The sequence below is a fragment of the Bubalus bubalis genome, chromosome 9 (genome assembly GCF_019923935.1).
Source record: "Bubalus bubalis isolate 160015118507 breed Murrah chromosome 9, NDDB_SH_1, whole genome shotgun sequence".
NCBI classification, from domain to species: domain Eukaryota; kingdom Metazoa; phylum Chordata; class Mammalia; order Artiodactyla; family Bovidae; genus Bubalus; species Bubalus bubalis.
Genome location: NC_059165.1, coordinates 93719231 through 93735744, shown reverse-complemented (window position 1 = coordinate 93735744; position 16514 = coordinate 93719231). Strand labels below are relative to the sequence as shown.

Genomic DNA, 16514 nt, shown 5'->3' with positions numbered 1-16514 from the left:
GAGAGAGTCTGTTTTCCAAAAGTGTACTTTAACCTAAATGGTCTAGAAGGCATGTTTTTTAAGTCCTATAAGTTCTATATGACACTGGACAATTTAGATCAAACTGCAAATAACTTTTAATGAAACAAAGGACTGAATTTTGAAAATTCATCTTATGGGTGTAATATTGATTTCCATATTGTCTCAATGTAACATATATTTGTTTTGTAAGTCACTTTTGAATGATTTCTTTGCAATAACACACAGCACTTGCAACAGTGAAATTATATCAACCATAATGATGGTTAAATTGAGGGGGTGTGGGTGCTTACTGTTTTTTTTAAAAAAATAATTTGGCCATGCCATTTAGCATGCGATATCTTAGTTCTGTGACCAGGGATTGGAAGCACAGAATCTTAACCACTGGACCACCAGGGAAGTCCCAGATGGTGTGTTTTTTATAATTAATTCTGTACAGAACTAGTGTTGACTGAGAACACCTCATGGCTGCCATATATTCTCCAAACAATACATTGTTGCTCAGGAAGAAAGCAATCAATAAAACAAAATATGGAAGAAATAGGAGAGGATGCAAAAATATTAATATCAAGAAACACCTTTTTATCCCCAGAGACCATTAAGTATATGTGTGCTGGCAGGTGTGGGGAGGTTGATTTGAACCCTTGTTTTATATTTTATATTTAAGCATATTCCCTCTAGAGAATATTTTACTTGTAATTACTGTTTATTTCCACATACTGGTGGTGGGCGCCAAACACAGATTTACAAAGATGGAAACATACCTGTTGTTTATAGTCTTCCGAAAATGTAACTTGGGTTGGGATAGGGGACCTAGGGTTGATTCCTAGAAATAGAATGATAATTAAAAAAAAGAAAAGAAAAACAGAAATATTTCTTCCCAGTCTGAAATTTGGAAAATTTCCCTCCCCAACTTTTCCTTTTTCCAACTTCCTTCCAGCTTTCTTTACAAAAGGGATTATGGGATTTCTGCTTCTCAGTCATGCCTGCTGGTTGTCATGCCTGCTAGCCAACTGAAGTGTTTGTGTGTATATGTGTGTGTTTGTGTGTGTGTTAGTCACTCATTCATATCTGAGTCTTTGTGTCCCCGTGGACTGTAGCCCACCAGACTCCTCTGTCCATAGAATTCTCCGGCAAGAATACTGAATTGCCATTCCCTTCTCCAGGGTATCTTCCCCAGGGATCAAACGTGGGTCTCCTGCATTGCAGACGGATTGTTTGAGCAATCAGGGAAGCCCAAAATTGAAGTATAGTTTATTTATAATACTGTATTAGTTTCAGGTATATAACATAGTGATTCAATATTTTTATATAGATTATACCCCATTTAAAATGATCACAAAGTAATGGGTATATCTCCCTCTGCTATATGATATATCTTTGTTGCTTATTTATTTTATACATACTTGTCTGTACCCCTTAATTCTATACTGCTGTCTTGCCCCTCCCACTTCTTCTCCCCACTGGTAGCCACTAGCTTGTTCTCTGTATCTGTGAGTCTGTTTTGTTATATATCTATTTGTTTTATTTCTTAGGGTCCACATGTAAGTAATATCATACTATATTTGTCTTTGTCTGGCTTATTTCACTAAGCATAATACTCTCTAGTCCATATTGTTGCAAATGTCAGAATTTCATTCTTTTTTATGGCTGAGTAGTATTCCATTCTGTGTATATCTATGTCTGTCTCTATATCTCACACCTTCTTCATCCATTTATCTGTTGATGGACACAGATTGCTTCTGTATCTTGGCTCTTGTAAATACTACTGCTATGAACATTGGGATGAATGTATCTTTTCAAATTAATATTTTTGTTTTCTTCAGATATATACCCAGGAGTGGAATTGCTGGATCATATCGCAGTCCTATGTTTAGTATTTTGAGGAAACTCCATATTGTTTTCCATAAAGTGAAAGTGAAGTCACTCAGTCATGTCTGCATCTTTGCAACCCTGTGGTCTGTAGCCTGCCAGCCTTCTCCTCTGTCCATGGGATTTTCCAGGCAAGAATACTGGAGTGAGCTGCCATTTTCTTCTCCAGGGGATATGCCCAACACAGGGATCAAACTCAGGTCTCCCACACTGCAGGCAGATTCTTTACCCTCTGAGCCACCAGGGAATCCCTGTTTTCCATAGTGACTACACAAATTCCACCAACAATGTACAAGGGTTTCCTGTACTCCACATGCTCTCCAACATTTATCTGTAGACCTTCTGATGATAGCCATTCCGACAGGTGTGAGGTGTTACTTCACTGTGGTTTTGATTGCATTGCTCTGATGATCAGCAATGTTAAACATCTTTTCATGTGCCTGTTAGCCATCTGTATTTCTTCTTTGGAAAAATGTCTATTCAAGTCTTTTGCTGAGGAATACTAATCCCTAGTCCATCTTATCATTTGTAAATATTTTCTCCTATTATGTGGATTATCTTTTCATTTTTTTAACTTTTTACTTTATATCGGAGTATAGCTGATTAACAATGTTGTATTAGTTTTGGGAGTACAGCAAAATGCTTTAGTTACATATATATATATATATGTCTCTATTCTTTTATAAAATAATTTGTCTTTTCATTTTTTAATTGAGTTGCCCTAAGTTTCTTTTTCTTTTCTTTTTTTTTGGTATCTAACTATTGTTTTATTTTTTTTAATTTTATTTTATTTTTAAACTTTACATAATTGTATTAGTTTTGCCAAATATCAAAATGAATCCGAAGTCAGAAAGACAAGTTAAAATATGAATAAATTGGCAACCACTAGGGGGAGTCTTTTGTGTTACCTTAACAGGAGCTGCACATTTGGAATGCATCTCTGCTCAGTAGTAAAGAATTGCCTACCAAAGCAGGAGACGCAGGAGACCTGGATTCGAACGCTGGATCAGGAAGATCCCCTAGAGGAGGTCATACCAATCCTCTCCAGTATTCTTGCCTGGAGAATCCCATGGACAGAGGAGCCTGGTGGGCTATAGTCCATGGGGTTGCAAAGAATAGAACATGATTGAAGCGACTGATCACTCATAAACATGTGTGCACACATACATGTTAAGCACACATAAACACACATAGACAGCTATATCAAAGGACAGTGTTTAGATACTGAGGAATTGAAAGGTTATTAGCATACTGAAGTCAGATCCATACTGATGCATTGTTTTCCTTCACTTGTTTACCTCAACTCTTTCTCTCAGAAAATTTTCACCCGAAGGCGTCAGAGAATCTGCTTACTTATGCAAGTTCCTCCGGAGCCAGTATATTGAGCTCTCCCATCAGGTGTCTCAAACCCAGGATTGCAGACACATAAGTAGCTTCCCCGGGTGTTCTTACACTTGGCTGTCGGTGAGCACAGTGTGGGGTCCAGGCATTCATTCTTATCTGTGGCAGGAAAAGGATGAAAAGTGAATCAGTCAGTGACATGGGGTCACTCAGGGCTCCATGAGTTCACCTTTTCATGCCACGTCTGTGGCATGTCCGCCACACACAGGTCACAGTCTGTGCATTTCAAGGCACTCACCTTGGTATGCTCAAGGCTGTCCCAATATAAAGCTGAAAGTTTTGCCTCTAGAAAACCACTAAGTACCAACCCAACCGAGATGGTCAGCCAGTGTCAGAGCACTGAACAGGATTACAGCAGCCTGGCGGGCTACAGTCCATGGGATCGCAAAGAACTGAACCAGCTGAAGCGACTGACACACACGCATACATGTTATGCACACATAAACAGCTATATCAAGTGACAGTGTTTAGATACTGAGGAATTGAAAGGTTATAGCATATTGAAGCATTGTTTGTACTGATGCATTTTTTGTTTTGCTCAACTCTTTCTCTAAGGAAATTTTCACCAGAAGGCGTCAGAGAATCTGCTTACCTATGCAAGTTCCTCTAGAGCCAGTAAATTGAGCTCTCCCAGCAGGTGTCTCAAACCCAGGATTGCAGACACATAAGTAGCTTCCCCGGGTGTTATTACACGTGGCTGTCAGTGGGCACGCTGTGCTGTTCAGGCATTCATTCTTATCTGTGGCAGGAAGAGGATGAAAAGTGAATCAGTCAGTGACAGGGTTCCATGGGGTCACTCAGGGCTCCATGAGTTCACCTTTTCATGCCACGTCTGTGGCATGTCCACCACACACAGGTCACAGTCTGTGCATTTCAAGGCACTCACCTTGGTTTGCTCAAGGCTGTCTCAATATAAAGCTGAAAGTTTTGCATCTAGAAAACCACTAAGTTCCAACCCAACCGAGACAGTCAGCCAGTGCCAGAGCAGTGAACAGGATTACTCATATTTATTTTCCATTTTTAAAATCCATTTTTATTGGAGTATATAAAACTTTTTTTCCCCTAGTATTGGAGCCCATCCATGAGGATGATGACAGGAAGGTAGATTCTTCACTGTCTGAGTCACCAGGGAAGCTCTAATACCATGTTAATGAACGGTAACTACCAGCAAGAGAAATTAAAGAGTAGAATAATCAGTTAGATGAGATGGTTAGATAGCATCACTGACTCAGTGGACATGAATCTGAGCAAACTCTGGGAGACAGTTAAAGACAGGGAAGCCTGGCATGCTGCAGTGCATGGGGTTGCAAAGAGTTGGACACAGCTTAGCGACTGAAAAACAACAATAAATACTTCAAACTTTTTTTTACTTAAAAAAATAGTTGAATACATATTACTTAAAAAAATAGTTTAATATGGGCTTCCCTGGTGGCTCAGACTGTAATGAATGTGCTTGCAATGTGGGAGACCAGGGTTTGATCTTTGGGTCGGGAATATCCCTTGGAGAAGGAAATGTCAACCCATTCTAATATTCTTGCCTGGGAAGTCCCATGGACAGAAGAGCCTGGTGGGCTATAGTCCATGGCATTGCAGACTTAGACATGAATGAGCGACTAACGCTAACTAACATACATATTTATTTATTGTTTAAAAAACAGTAGAAGGAACAGAGAGTGGTGAGTAGATTTTTAAAGTATGAGTTTAGAAAATATGTCTCAGAGGAAGTGACAAAGTGTAAGAGAATATGAAAACACCATACAAGAAATTCCCAAAGGAAACAGTGGGGTAAGATTTAGAAAACAGAACGGAACTCACTGGGCTTCCCAGGTGGTGCTAGTGGTAAGAATCTACCTGCCAAGGCAGGAGACACAGGAGATGTGGGTTCAATCCCCAGGTCAGGAAAATGGTAATCCACTTCAGTACTCTTGTCTGGAAAGTTTCATGGACAAGAGGAGCTTGGTGGGCTATAGTTCCTGGGGTCGGGGTGTGACTGAGTAACTGTGCATACATGGAACTCATCTGTGTAGAAAACAATGGAAGAACTAAGACGACTTTACAATGAGCTCACGTTTTCTGTGTATTGAGCACAGTTGGTATTCTTATGTTCAGAGTCTACAAGCAATACACTCTGAAGAGGGTGTGGAGAGAAGGGAATGCTCCTACATTGTTGGTAGGAATGTAAATTGATACAGCCACTATGGAGAACAGTGTGGAGTACTTAAAAAAATAAGAATAGAGTTATCATATGATTCCATAATCCTACTCCTGAGAAAATTTCTTTCTACCTAAAAAATAAATATACAAACAACTTTTTAAAATGAGTTGATTTCTCCATTTGAAAAAATCAGGAACAACATTTGAAAAATCACTAATGTGTTTTAGAAGTTAAGTTCTTATAAAACACTTTCTAAAAACTACTTTCTAAACCGAAGCAATAACATGTTAGAACATATAATGAAAACAAATTCCCATGCACAAACCTTTATAACCTTTTCATTAATTTTTTGCTATAAACACAAATGTAAGTGCTTACAGTTTTTTGAAACCCCTAAATGCAAAATGGTAGTAATAAAATTTTGTGTGAACTCTATTTTTTTTTTTTTAGTATATTAGGAAAATTGCTTCTTGGAAGGAAAGCTATGACAAATCTAGACAGCATATTAAAAAGCAGAGACATCCTATTAGCCAGACTCATCAAGAAACAAAGGGACAAAAATCAAATCCATAAAATTAGAAATGAAAATGGAGAGATCACAACAGACAACACAGAAATATAAAGGATCATAAGAGACTACTACCAACAATTATATGCCAATAAAATGGACAACATGGAAGAAATGGACAAATTCTTAGAAAAGTACAACTTTCCAAAACTCGACCAGGAAGAAATAGAAAATCTTAACAGACCCATCACAAGCACGGAAATTGAAACTGTAATCAAAAATCTTCCAGCAAACAAAAGCCCAGGTCCAGACGGCTTCACACCTGAATTCTACCAAAAATTTAGAGAAGAGCTAACACCTATCCTGCTCAAACTCTTCCAGAAAATTGCAGAGGAAGGTAAACTTCCAAACTCATTCTATGAGGCCACAATCACCCTAATACCAAAACCTGACAAAGATGCCACAAAAAAAGAAAACTACAGGCCAATATCACTGATAAACATAGATGCAAAAATCCTTAACAAAATTCTAGCAATCAGAATCCAACAACACATTAAAAAGATCATACACCATGACCAAGTGGGCTTTATTCCAGGGATGCAAGGATTCTTCAATATCCGCAAATCAATCAATGTAATACACCACATTAACAAATTGAAAAATAAAAACCATATGATTATCTCAATAGATGCAGAGAAAGCCTTTGACAAAATTCAACATCCATTTATGATCAAAACTCTCCAGAAAGCAGGAATAGAAGGAACATACCTCAACATAATAAAAGCTATATATGACAAACCCACAGCAAACATTATCCTCAATGGTGAAAAATTGAAAGCATTTCCTCTAAAGTCAGGAACAAGACAAGGGTGCCCACTTTCACCATTACTATTCAACATAGTTTTGGAAGTTTTGGCCACAGCAATCAGAGCAGAAACAGAAATAAAAGGAATCCAAATTGGAAAAGAAGAAGTAAAACTCTCACTGTTTGCAGATGACATGATCCTCTACATAGAAAACCCTAAAGACTCCACCAGAAAATTACTAGAACTAATCAATGACTATAGTAAAGTTGCAGGATATAAAATCAACACCCAGAAATCCCTTGCATTCCTATACACTAATAATGAGAAAACAGAAAGAGAAATTAAGGAAACAATTCCATTCACCATTGCAACGGAAAGAATAAAATACTTAGGAATATATCTACCTAAAGAAACTAAAAACCTATATATAGAAAACTATAAAACACTGGTGAAAGAAATCAAAGAGGACACTAACAGATGGAGAAATATACCATGTTCATGGATTGGAAGAATCAATATAGTGAAAATGAGTATACGACCCAAGGCAATTTATAGATTCAATGCAATCCCTATCAAGCTACCAAAAGTATTCTTCACAGAGCTAGAACAAATAATTTCACAATTTGTATGGAAATACAAAAAACCTCGAATAGCCAAAGCAAACTTGAGAAAGAAGAATGGAACTGGAGGAATCAACCTACCAGACTTCAGGCTCTACTACAAAGCCAGTTATCAAGACAGTATGGTACTGGCACAAAGACAGACATATAGATCAATGGAACAAAATAGAAAGCCCAGAGATAAATCCATGCACTTATGGACACCTTATCTTTGACAAAGGAGGCAAGAACATACAATGGATTAAAGACAATCTCTTTAACAAGTGGTGCTGGGAAATCTGGTCAACCACTTGTAAAAGAATGAAACTAGAACACTTTCTAACACCATACACAAAAATAAACTCAAAATGGATTAAAGATCTCAACGTAAGACCAGAAACTATAAAACTCCTAGAGGAGAACATAGGCAAAACACTCTCTGACATACATCACAGCAGGATCCTCTATGACCCACCTCCCAGAATATTGGAAATCAAAGCAGAAATAAACAAATGGGACCTAATTAACCTTAAAAGCTTCTGCACATCAAAGGAAACTATTAGCAAGGTGAAAAGACAGCCTTCAGAATGGGAGAAGATAATAGCAAATGAAGCAACTGACAAACAACTAATCTCAAAAATATACAAGCAACTCCTACAGCTCAACTCCAGAAAAATAAATGACCCAATCAAAAAATGGGCCAAAGAACTAAACAGACATTTCTCCAAAGAAGACATACAGGTGGCTAACAAACACATGAAAAGATGCTCAACATCACTCATTATCAGAGAAATGCAAATCAAAACCACTATGAGGTACCATTTCACACCAGTCAGAATGGCTGTGATCCAAAAGTCTACAAATAATAAATGCTGGAGAGGGTGTGGAGAAAAGGGAACCCTCTTACACTGTTGGTGGGAATGCAAACTAGTACAGCCACTATGGAGAACAGTGTGGAGATTCCTTAAAAAACTGGAAATAGAACTGCCTTATGATCCAGCAATCCCACTGCTGGGCATACACACTGAGGAAACAAGAAAGGAAAGAGACACATGTACCCCAATGTTCATCGCAGCACTGTTTATAATAGCCAGGACATGGAAGCAACCTAGATGTCCACCAGCAGATGAATGGATAAGAAAGCTATGGTACATTTACACAATGAAGTATTACTCAGCCATTAAAAAGAATACATTTGAATCAGTTCTAATGAGGTGGATGAAACTGGAGCCTATTATACAGAGTGAAGTAAGCCAGAAAGAAAAACACCAATGCAGTATACTAACACATATATATGGAATTTAGAAAGATGGTAACAATAACCCTGTGTACGAGACAGCAAAAGAGACACTGATGTATAGAACAGTCTTATGGACTCTGTGAGAGAGGGAGAGGGTGGGAAGATTTGGGAGAATGGCATTGAAACATGTAAAATATCATGTATGAAACGAGTTGCCAGTCCAGGTTCGATGCACAATACTGGATGCTTGGGGCTAGTGCATTGGGACGACCCAGAGGGATGGTATGGGAAGGGAGGAGGGTTCAGGATGGGGAACACATGTATACCTGTGGCGGATTCATTTTGATATTTGGTAAAACTAATACAATTATGTAAAGTTTAAAAATAAAATAAAATTAAAAAAAAAAAAAGCAGAGACATCATTTTGCCAATGCCAACAAAGGTCTGTATAGTCAAAGCTATGATTTTTCCAGTAGTCGTATGCGGATGTGAGAGTTGGACCATGAAGAAGGCCGTGCACCGAAGAATTGATGCCTTCAAATTGTGACACTGGAGAAGACTCTGGAGAGTCTCTTGGACAGCAAGGAGATCAAATCTATCAATTCTAAAGGAAATCAGTCCTGAATATTCATTGGAAGGACTGATGCTAAAGCTGAAGCTCCAATACTTTGGCCACCTGAAGTGAAGAGCTAACTCATTGAGAAAGACCCTGATGCTGGAAAAGGTTGAAGGCAAAGGAAGAAGAGGGTAGCAGAGGATGAGACAGTTAGATAGCATTACCAACTCAATGCACACGAATTTGAGCAAACTCTGAGAGACAGTGAAGGATAGGGAAGCCTGGCATGCTGCAGTCCAAGGGGTTGCAAAGAGTAAGACATGACTTAGCAACTGAACAACAACGTTTCCAAATGAGAAAAACTCATTAGGCTATACATATCTGCCAACCCCTTATTAATATGGACTTTAAAATATTCCAAATTGAGGACAGACACCTTTTATACATCCCTGGTAACATTCCTTCTTACTTAGCACTTAGATCCAAAGACTATGCAGTCTAAACAAAAAGATCCTTGAGCTAAAGAATTTAAGGGCTCTTTAATGCTATTCAACAAAAAAAGATTGTTTTTCATGCCTAGCACGTAGGTCTCCACTATCAAAGCCATTGATTTGATCAGTTATTATCAAAATTTAGGTCCAGTCTCTCAATAGGAGGGATGAGTAGACCTACTTTTTTTCTAGAACGTTCTTACTGGAATAACACTCACCTATGCATGTCACTCCAGGATCATTAAACTGTCTCTTCCCATTGCTTGATTCATATCCAGATTTACAGGTGCAGAAGTAGCTTCCCACAGTGTTCGTGCAGGTGGCTTTCGAAGGGCAGGCCCGGGTATCCAGGCATTCATTCACATCTGTGACTAAGGATCCATCACAAACGAGTGAGTTCAGTCCATGTCACTATCCTATCAGGCGGGTGTTCAGTCCACTACAGAGTACTCCTTAGGTTCAGCACTTGGTTTACCAGTCTCTTACCCACCAGTTAATGAAAGCACTCCAGGTCCTGGTTCCACAGAGCTTATATTTTTATGAGGGGACAAGGGAATCCCATATGGAAAGGATTGCAAACAGATGTAAGAAGCCATACTGAGGGCAAAAGGAGAAGGTGACAGAGAAGGGGGTGACAGAGAATGAGATGTTTGGATGACATCACCAACTCAGTGGACATGCTGCTGCTGCTAAGTCACTTCAGTCATGTCCGACTCTGTGCGATCCCATAGGCAGCAGCCCACCAGGCTCCCCTGTCCCTGGGATTCTCCAGGCAAGAGTACTGGAGTGGGTTGCCATTTCCTTCTCCGCAATGGACATAAGTTTGAGCAAACTCCAGGAGATGGTGAAGGACAGGGAAGTCTGGTGTGCTGCAGTCCATGGGGCCACAAAGAGTCAGACATGACTTAGCGACTGAACAACCACAGGAAGAAGCCCGAGGTGGGATGAATTGAGAAAGTAACATTGAAACATACATTACCATATGTAAAATTAGATAGCCAGTGAAAATTTTACTGTATGATGCATGAAGCTCAAACCCAGTGCTCTGTAACAACCTAAAGGGGTGGGATGGGGTGGGAGGTGGGAGGGAGGTTCAAGAGGGAGGGGACATATGTACAGCCATGAGTGTGAGCAAGCTCCAGGAGTTGGTGATGAACAGGAAAGCTTGGCATGTTGCAGTCCATGGGGTCTCAAAGAATTGGACACTGAGCGACTGAACTGAACTGATAGCTGATTCATATTGATGTACGGCAGAAACCGACACAATACCATAAGGCAATTATCCTTCCAATTAAAAATAAATTTGAAAAAAAGAAGCCAGAGGCTAAGAGAGGGTCAGGAAGCGAAATTCTGTAGGATGACCAGGGCAAGTGTCATCAGGGCAAGCTGAGATGACTAAGTATGAGAACATCTAGCGGAAGATGGGTTTTTTCTTTTTTTCTTTTTCGGCCCTGCCACATGGCATGTGGGATCTTAGTTCCCCAACCAGAGATTTAACCTGGGTCTTCTGTGTTGAAAGTGTGGAGTCTTAACCACTGGACAGCCAGGGAAGTCTCTAGCAGAAGGTTTTCTTGAACAGTGGCACAGCCATGAGATGGAGACCATCTTGGTGTGGAATGGTGGACAGGAGTAAACAGGAAGACAGACTGATCATCCCTGAGTTCAAAATGTAATCTTAGGGGCTTCCCTGGTGGCTCAGTGGTAAAGAATCCACCTGCCAGTTCAGGAGACGTGGATTCGATTCCTGGTCCAGGAAGATCCCACATGCCTTGGAGCAACTGAGCCCATTTGCCACAACTACAGAGCCCATGCGCTGCAAGTACTGAAGCCTAAGTGTCCTAGAATCCATGCTCGATGACAAGAGAGGCCACCACAGTGAGAAGCTGCACCACAGCTAGAGAGTTGCCTTTACTCTCCAAAACTAGAGAAAAGCCTGTGCAGCATCAAAGACCCAGGATAGCCAAAAAGAAAATTTTAAAATATAATCTTAAAAAGTTAATGTCCCAAGGCAATCTCCCAATAAATATTCATGAAGATAATACTTCCTAACTATTTATTTTTATTGGCCAGGAGGCACAGCATGAGGGACCTTCGTTCCCAGAATAGGGATCAAACCCATGCCCCTTGCAGTGAAAACATAGAGTTATAACCATTGGACCACCAGGCAAGTCTCATGATTTTTAATTTGCAGTTTCCCAGGCTAGATTGCATTTTCTTAATTTTTTGCTTTCATTTTATCATTTACAAGATGAAAATAATTCTACATATTTGGTCATCCTATGATCCAGTGATTCTTCTTCGAGAAATTCCTCAAGAAAAATGAGAGCATATGTCCACAGAAAGACTTGTACATGAAGACTTTGTTCAACAGGCTTCACAGCAGCCCTCTTCATCATAGTCAACCATCAGAAAATCAGAAAATCAGGAGTCCATCAACAGGAAAATGGATCAATAAACTGTGGTATATTAACAAAATGGAATGCTATGTCTGATTGACAAGAGATATTCAGGATGTATTAGGTGAAATAAAAAGATATTGTAAAATGCATAAACTGTGACTGCATTTGTAAATAATACATACATAGTCATATCTGCATTTATCAAATTTTGGTCTGTATCTACATCTATTTACCTACTTATGTATGTAAATGCATGTTTATATTTACGTACATACTATTTAACATACATAGGCTATTTGTACAAAGAACCCACAAAAATTATATGGAAATAATAAAAGATGATCACTCTTTTTACTGTGACTCATGTGTTTAAATATACACATATTTACTTAATTATATATATAATATATATTTTAAAATGTCTATAGTTATGTATGTATATATATTTAAATATACACCTATTTGTCTATATTTATATTAATATATACTTTTAAAATAACTATATAAATAAGTCAATAGGTACGACATTCTCAGTCACTCAGCCATGTCTAACTCTTTGCAACGCTATGGACTGTAGCCCACTAGGCTACGCTGTCCATGAGATTCTCCAGGCAAGAATACTGGAGTGGGGTGCCATTTCCTACTCCAGGGGGTCTTCCTGACCCAAGGATCAAGCCTGTGTCTCCTGCACTGAAGGCAGATTCTTTACCATTGAGCCATCAGGGAAGCCCATAAATAGGTGTATACATATATATATGTAGGAGAATCCCATGGACAGAGGAGCCTGGCAGCTTACAATCTATAGGGTTTTGCAAAGAGTCAGACACAACTGAAGAGACTTAGCATGCATGCATAATAAAAAGAATAGTTTTCTGTTTATTATTTCTACATAATTGTTCTTCTGACTTTTGTGGATTCTTTGTGTAAATAGCCTCAGTTACACAGTAAGAATGAGCCAATAAAGCTATTTCTTTTTAAGTGTCATAAATGTAGCGTGGTAGGAAAAACTGTGAAGGCTAGAATTACTTGGAGAGTCACATGAGTTTGAGCAAATGCTTACCATTTCCATGTTTCTCTTTTTAACTCTGAATTTGGGGAGAGCAAAAGTTATTCTGCTTATCCTCAAACTGCTTTGTAAAGAAACATCTATAGGGACTCTCCTGGCAGTCCAGTGGTTAAGATTTCACCTTCTAGTGCAGGGGCTATGGGTTTGATCCTTGGTCAGGGAGCTAGGGTCCCACATGCCTCTGGGTGTGGTCCAAAAAAAAAAAAAAAACAACATCTGTAGAAACACAGGCTACACAAACTATTCCAGATTCATTCTGCCCATCACCCACATACCTTGAAATGATGCGTTAGGAATATTCAGAAAGAAAATTAAGCAGGAAAGTCCTGGGGGAGAAAACAAAAGGGGAGTTTAATCTTTTAAATACTTTCTGGTGGCCTGAATCTGTTGAGGCTGACTTTACTTTCCTCCCCCAAATAGCTCTTGAATACTTTCTCTAAACACATGGATCACATTCAACACAATTTTGGCCCTCTAGAGACTGTTTGGTCCTTGAGAGCTAAAAGTCAGTTGATCATAATCAACAAACATTCACAGATTGATAAAAATATTTTTGAGATGTCAAGGATAAAAATGGATGAAACGGGAAAATTTAGAAAGCTGAATAATACTGACAAATAATTATTTACATTAATGCCCTTTATAAGTAGATGAAAAAAAGCAAAGTGAAAGTGTTAGTTGCTCAGTCTTTGCGACCTCATGGACTATAGCCCACCAGGTTCTTCTGTCCATGGGATTTTCCAGGCAAGAATACTGAAAAGGATTGTCATTTCCTTCTCCAGGGGATTGTCATGACCCAGGGATCAAACCTGGGCTGCCTGAATTGAATTGCAGGCAGATTCTTTACCGTCTGAGCCACCAAGGAAGCCCCTATGTAGTTACATAGGTAGCAAAATGTGGCTCTATCAATTGTTGGATTTAACATTCATTAGCAGTTTATTCTATTTGAAAATAATGCAGAAGTTAGGTTTTCTCACTGGACAAGCGTTTCATAAAAGTCAAAAGAATTGGGGAATTCCCTGGTCGTTCAGTGGTTAGGATTCTGTGTTTTTGCTACTGAGGGGCTGGATTGGATTCCTGGTCCGGGAACTAAGATCCAGTGTGGCCAAAAAAGAAAGTCACAGGACTTGGACAATTAAATGAGTTTATCATGGGCAAGTAAATTAAAAAGTATAATTCTAGAAGTCCTCTTTGTATTTTTAGTAAAACAAAAACAAAAACACACATAGCTTGGGATGAGGAGCAATTTCAATATGTTTTATAAAATACATGTTGGGGCTTCCAAAATTAGGAGCAGGAAGCAAATGTGATTTCTCTGAAACAAGAAAGATACTCATCAATTTTTAGTTCCCATCAAGGTACGTTCATACTGAAAGAGCAACACTGCAATTTTACAAGCAATTTGCACGCTCAGTAAATTTACAAGCAATTTGCATGCTCTGAGTCGTCAGCTCAGAGACTTAGAGGACCCAAGTATGGAAATTCTGGCTCACTAAGCAAATAGATCCGGAAGAATCAAACTCAGTTTCAGGAAGAACAATGAGCACGGGACAGCTTTCCATGCCAAAAACCTGGCCCTGACACGAAAGAATCCATTCTTACATGAGATTCATGTTTTGCAAGGGCTTCCCAGCTGGCTCAGTAGTAAAGAATCTGCCTGCCAATGCAGGAGTTGCAGGAGACAAGGTGGCAAAGATCTCCTGGAGAAGAAAACGACAACCCGCTCCAATATTCTTGCCTGGAAAATCCAGTGGACTGTAGCCCGCCAGGCTCCTCTGTCCATGGGGTTGCAAAGAGTAGGACGCGACTGAGCGCAGCGCAACAACAACCACCCCTTGTATGATGGAGTTTAAGAGATTGCAAGCTTTGAAGAGCCCCATTGCCTGATGAAATCATTTTGAAGTGCCCTATCTTAATTCCTCCAGGTATTTCCATAGGAGACATACCTCAGCCATGGTTTAAAAGAACAAACCAGGTGGATGCCCCCTGCCCAAGCCACAGTGTTGAAAACAAGACAGAGTATGAGAGTTGAAGTGTCCTTACTATTTCAATTTAAAGAGAATAAAATATATTTTTTTAATTTTTTATTATTTTTTAAGTTATTTTTAACTGGAGGATAATTGCTTTATAATGTTGTGTTGGCTTCTGCCATACAATAACGTGAGTCAGCCCTAAGTATACATATGTCACCTGTCTCTTGAACTTCACCCCCACTGCCCCCCACCCCAGTCTACCCCTCAAAGTTGTCACAGAGCCCTGAGTTGCACTTTCTGTGTTATACAGCATCTCCCCACTAGCTATCTATTTTACACATGATAATGTGTATGTTTCAATGCTATTTCTCAATTTGTCTCACCTACTTCTCACCTCCCTGCCCCCCACCTTCCCCTGTGTCCACAAATCCATCCTCTGTGCCTGTGTCTATTCCTGCCCTGCAAATAGATTCATCAGTACCTTTTTTCTAGATTCCACATACATGCATTAATATACAATATCTGTTTTTGTTAAGAGAGAATAAAATATTTTAACGACTTACCACTCAAAGGCAAAAAGAGACTTCGAGCCATCACGACAAAATGAGAACAGAAATAGGAACTTATATGTCTTTATCTCTGTTATTTCTCAAGGAGAATTGGGGATTTCGTAACCACTACTGTGGGACCATCTTCTAGTATTCTAATGAGAGACTAAAGAGAACAGCACTTTTTTTTTTTAATACAGAAACAGAGATGGTCAACTTAAGGCTGCAACTTACTCTGAAATGCATTTTAAAAAATAAGACGAATGTCACAAAATTCCTAGAGCTAATCAGTGAATTTATTAAAGTTGCAGGATACAAAATCAATACACAGAAATCACTTGCATTTCTGTATGCTAACAATGAAAAACTGGAAAGAGAAATTGAGGAATCAATCCCATTCACTATTGCAACAAAAAGAATTAAATATCTAGGAATAAATTTACCTAAGGAAACAAAAGAACTGTTACACAGAAAGTTATAAGACACTAATGAAAGAATCAAAGACGACATAAGCAGATGGAGAGATATTCCATGTTCCTGGGTAGGAAGAATCAATATTGTGAAAATGACTATACTACCAAATGCAATCTACAGATTTCGTGTGATTCCTATCAAATTCCAAATGAAATTTTTTCACAGAACTAGAACAAAAAATCACACAATTCTTATGGAAACACAAAAGACCCCAAATAGCCAAAGCAGTCTTGAGAAAGAAGAATGGAGCTGGAGGAATCAACCTTCCTGACTTCAGATTATATTACTAAGCTACAATCATCAAGATCATATGGTACTGGCACAGACACAGAAATATAGACCAATGGAACAAGATAGAAATCCCAGAAATAAACCCATCACCTATGGGTACCTCATTTTTGACAAAGG

The 16514-nt window shown here is 39.0% G+C and overlaps 1 protein-coding gene across 1 annotated transcript in view; it reads right to left on the bottom strand.

Annotated features, from left to right (window-relative positions):
• The window catches only part of LOC102404615 (adhesion G protein-coupled receptor E3), a 43426-nt gene extending 27684 nt beyond the window's left edge, over nucleotides 1-15742 (bottom strand). The window contains exons 1-6 of the mRNA XM_006077722.4: nucleotides 15648-15742; nucleotides 13387-13437; nucleotides 9865-10017; nucleotides 3884-4030; nucleotides 3244-3390; nucleotides 783-844 (exon numbers count right to left, since the gene is read on the bottom strand). Coding sequence (XP_006077784.4) covers nucleotides 783-844; nucleotides 3244-3390; nucleotides 3884-4030; nucleotides 9865-10017; nucleotides 13387-13437; nucleotides 15648-15678 — 591 coding nt within the window. The 5' untranslated portion in view covers nucleotides 15679-15742. The remainder of the gene's footprint in view (nucleotides 1-782; nucleotides 845-3243; nucleotides 3391-3883; nucleotides 4031-9864; nucleotides 10018-13386; nucleotides 13438-15647) is intronic.
• Nucleotides 15743-16514: the final 772 nt, after the last annotated feature.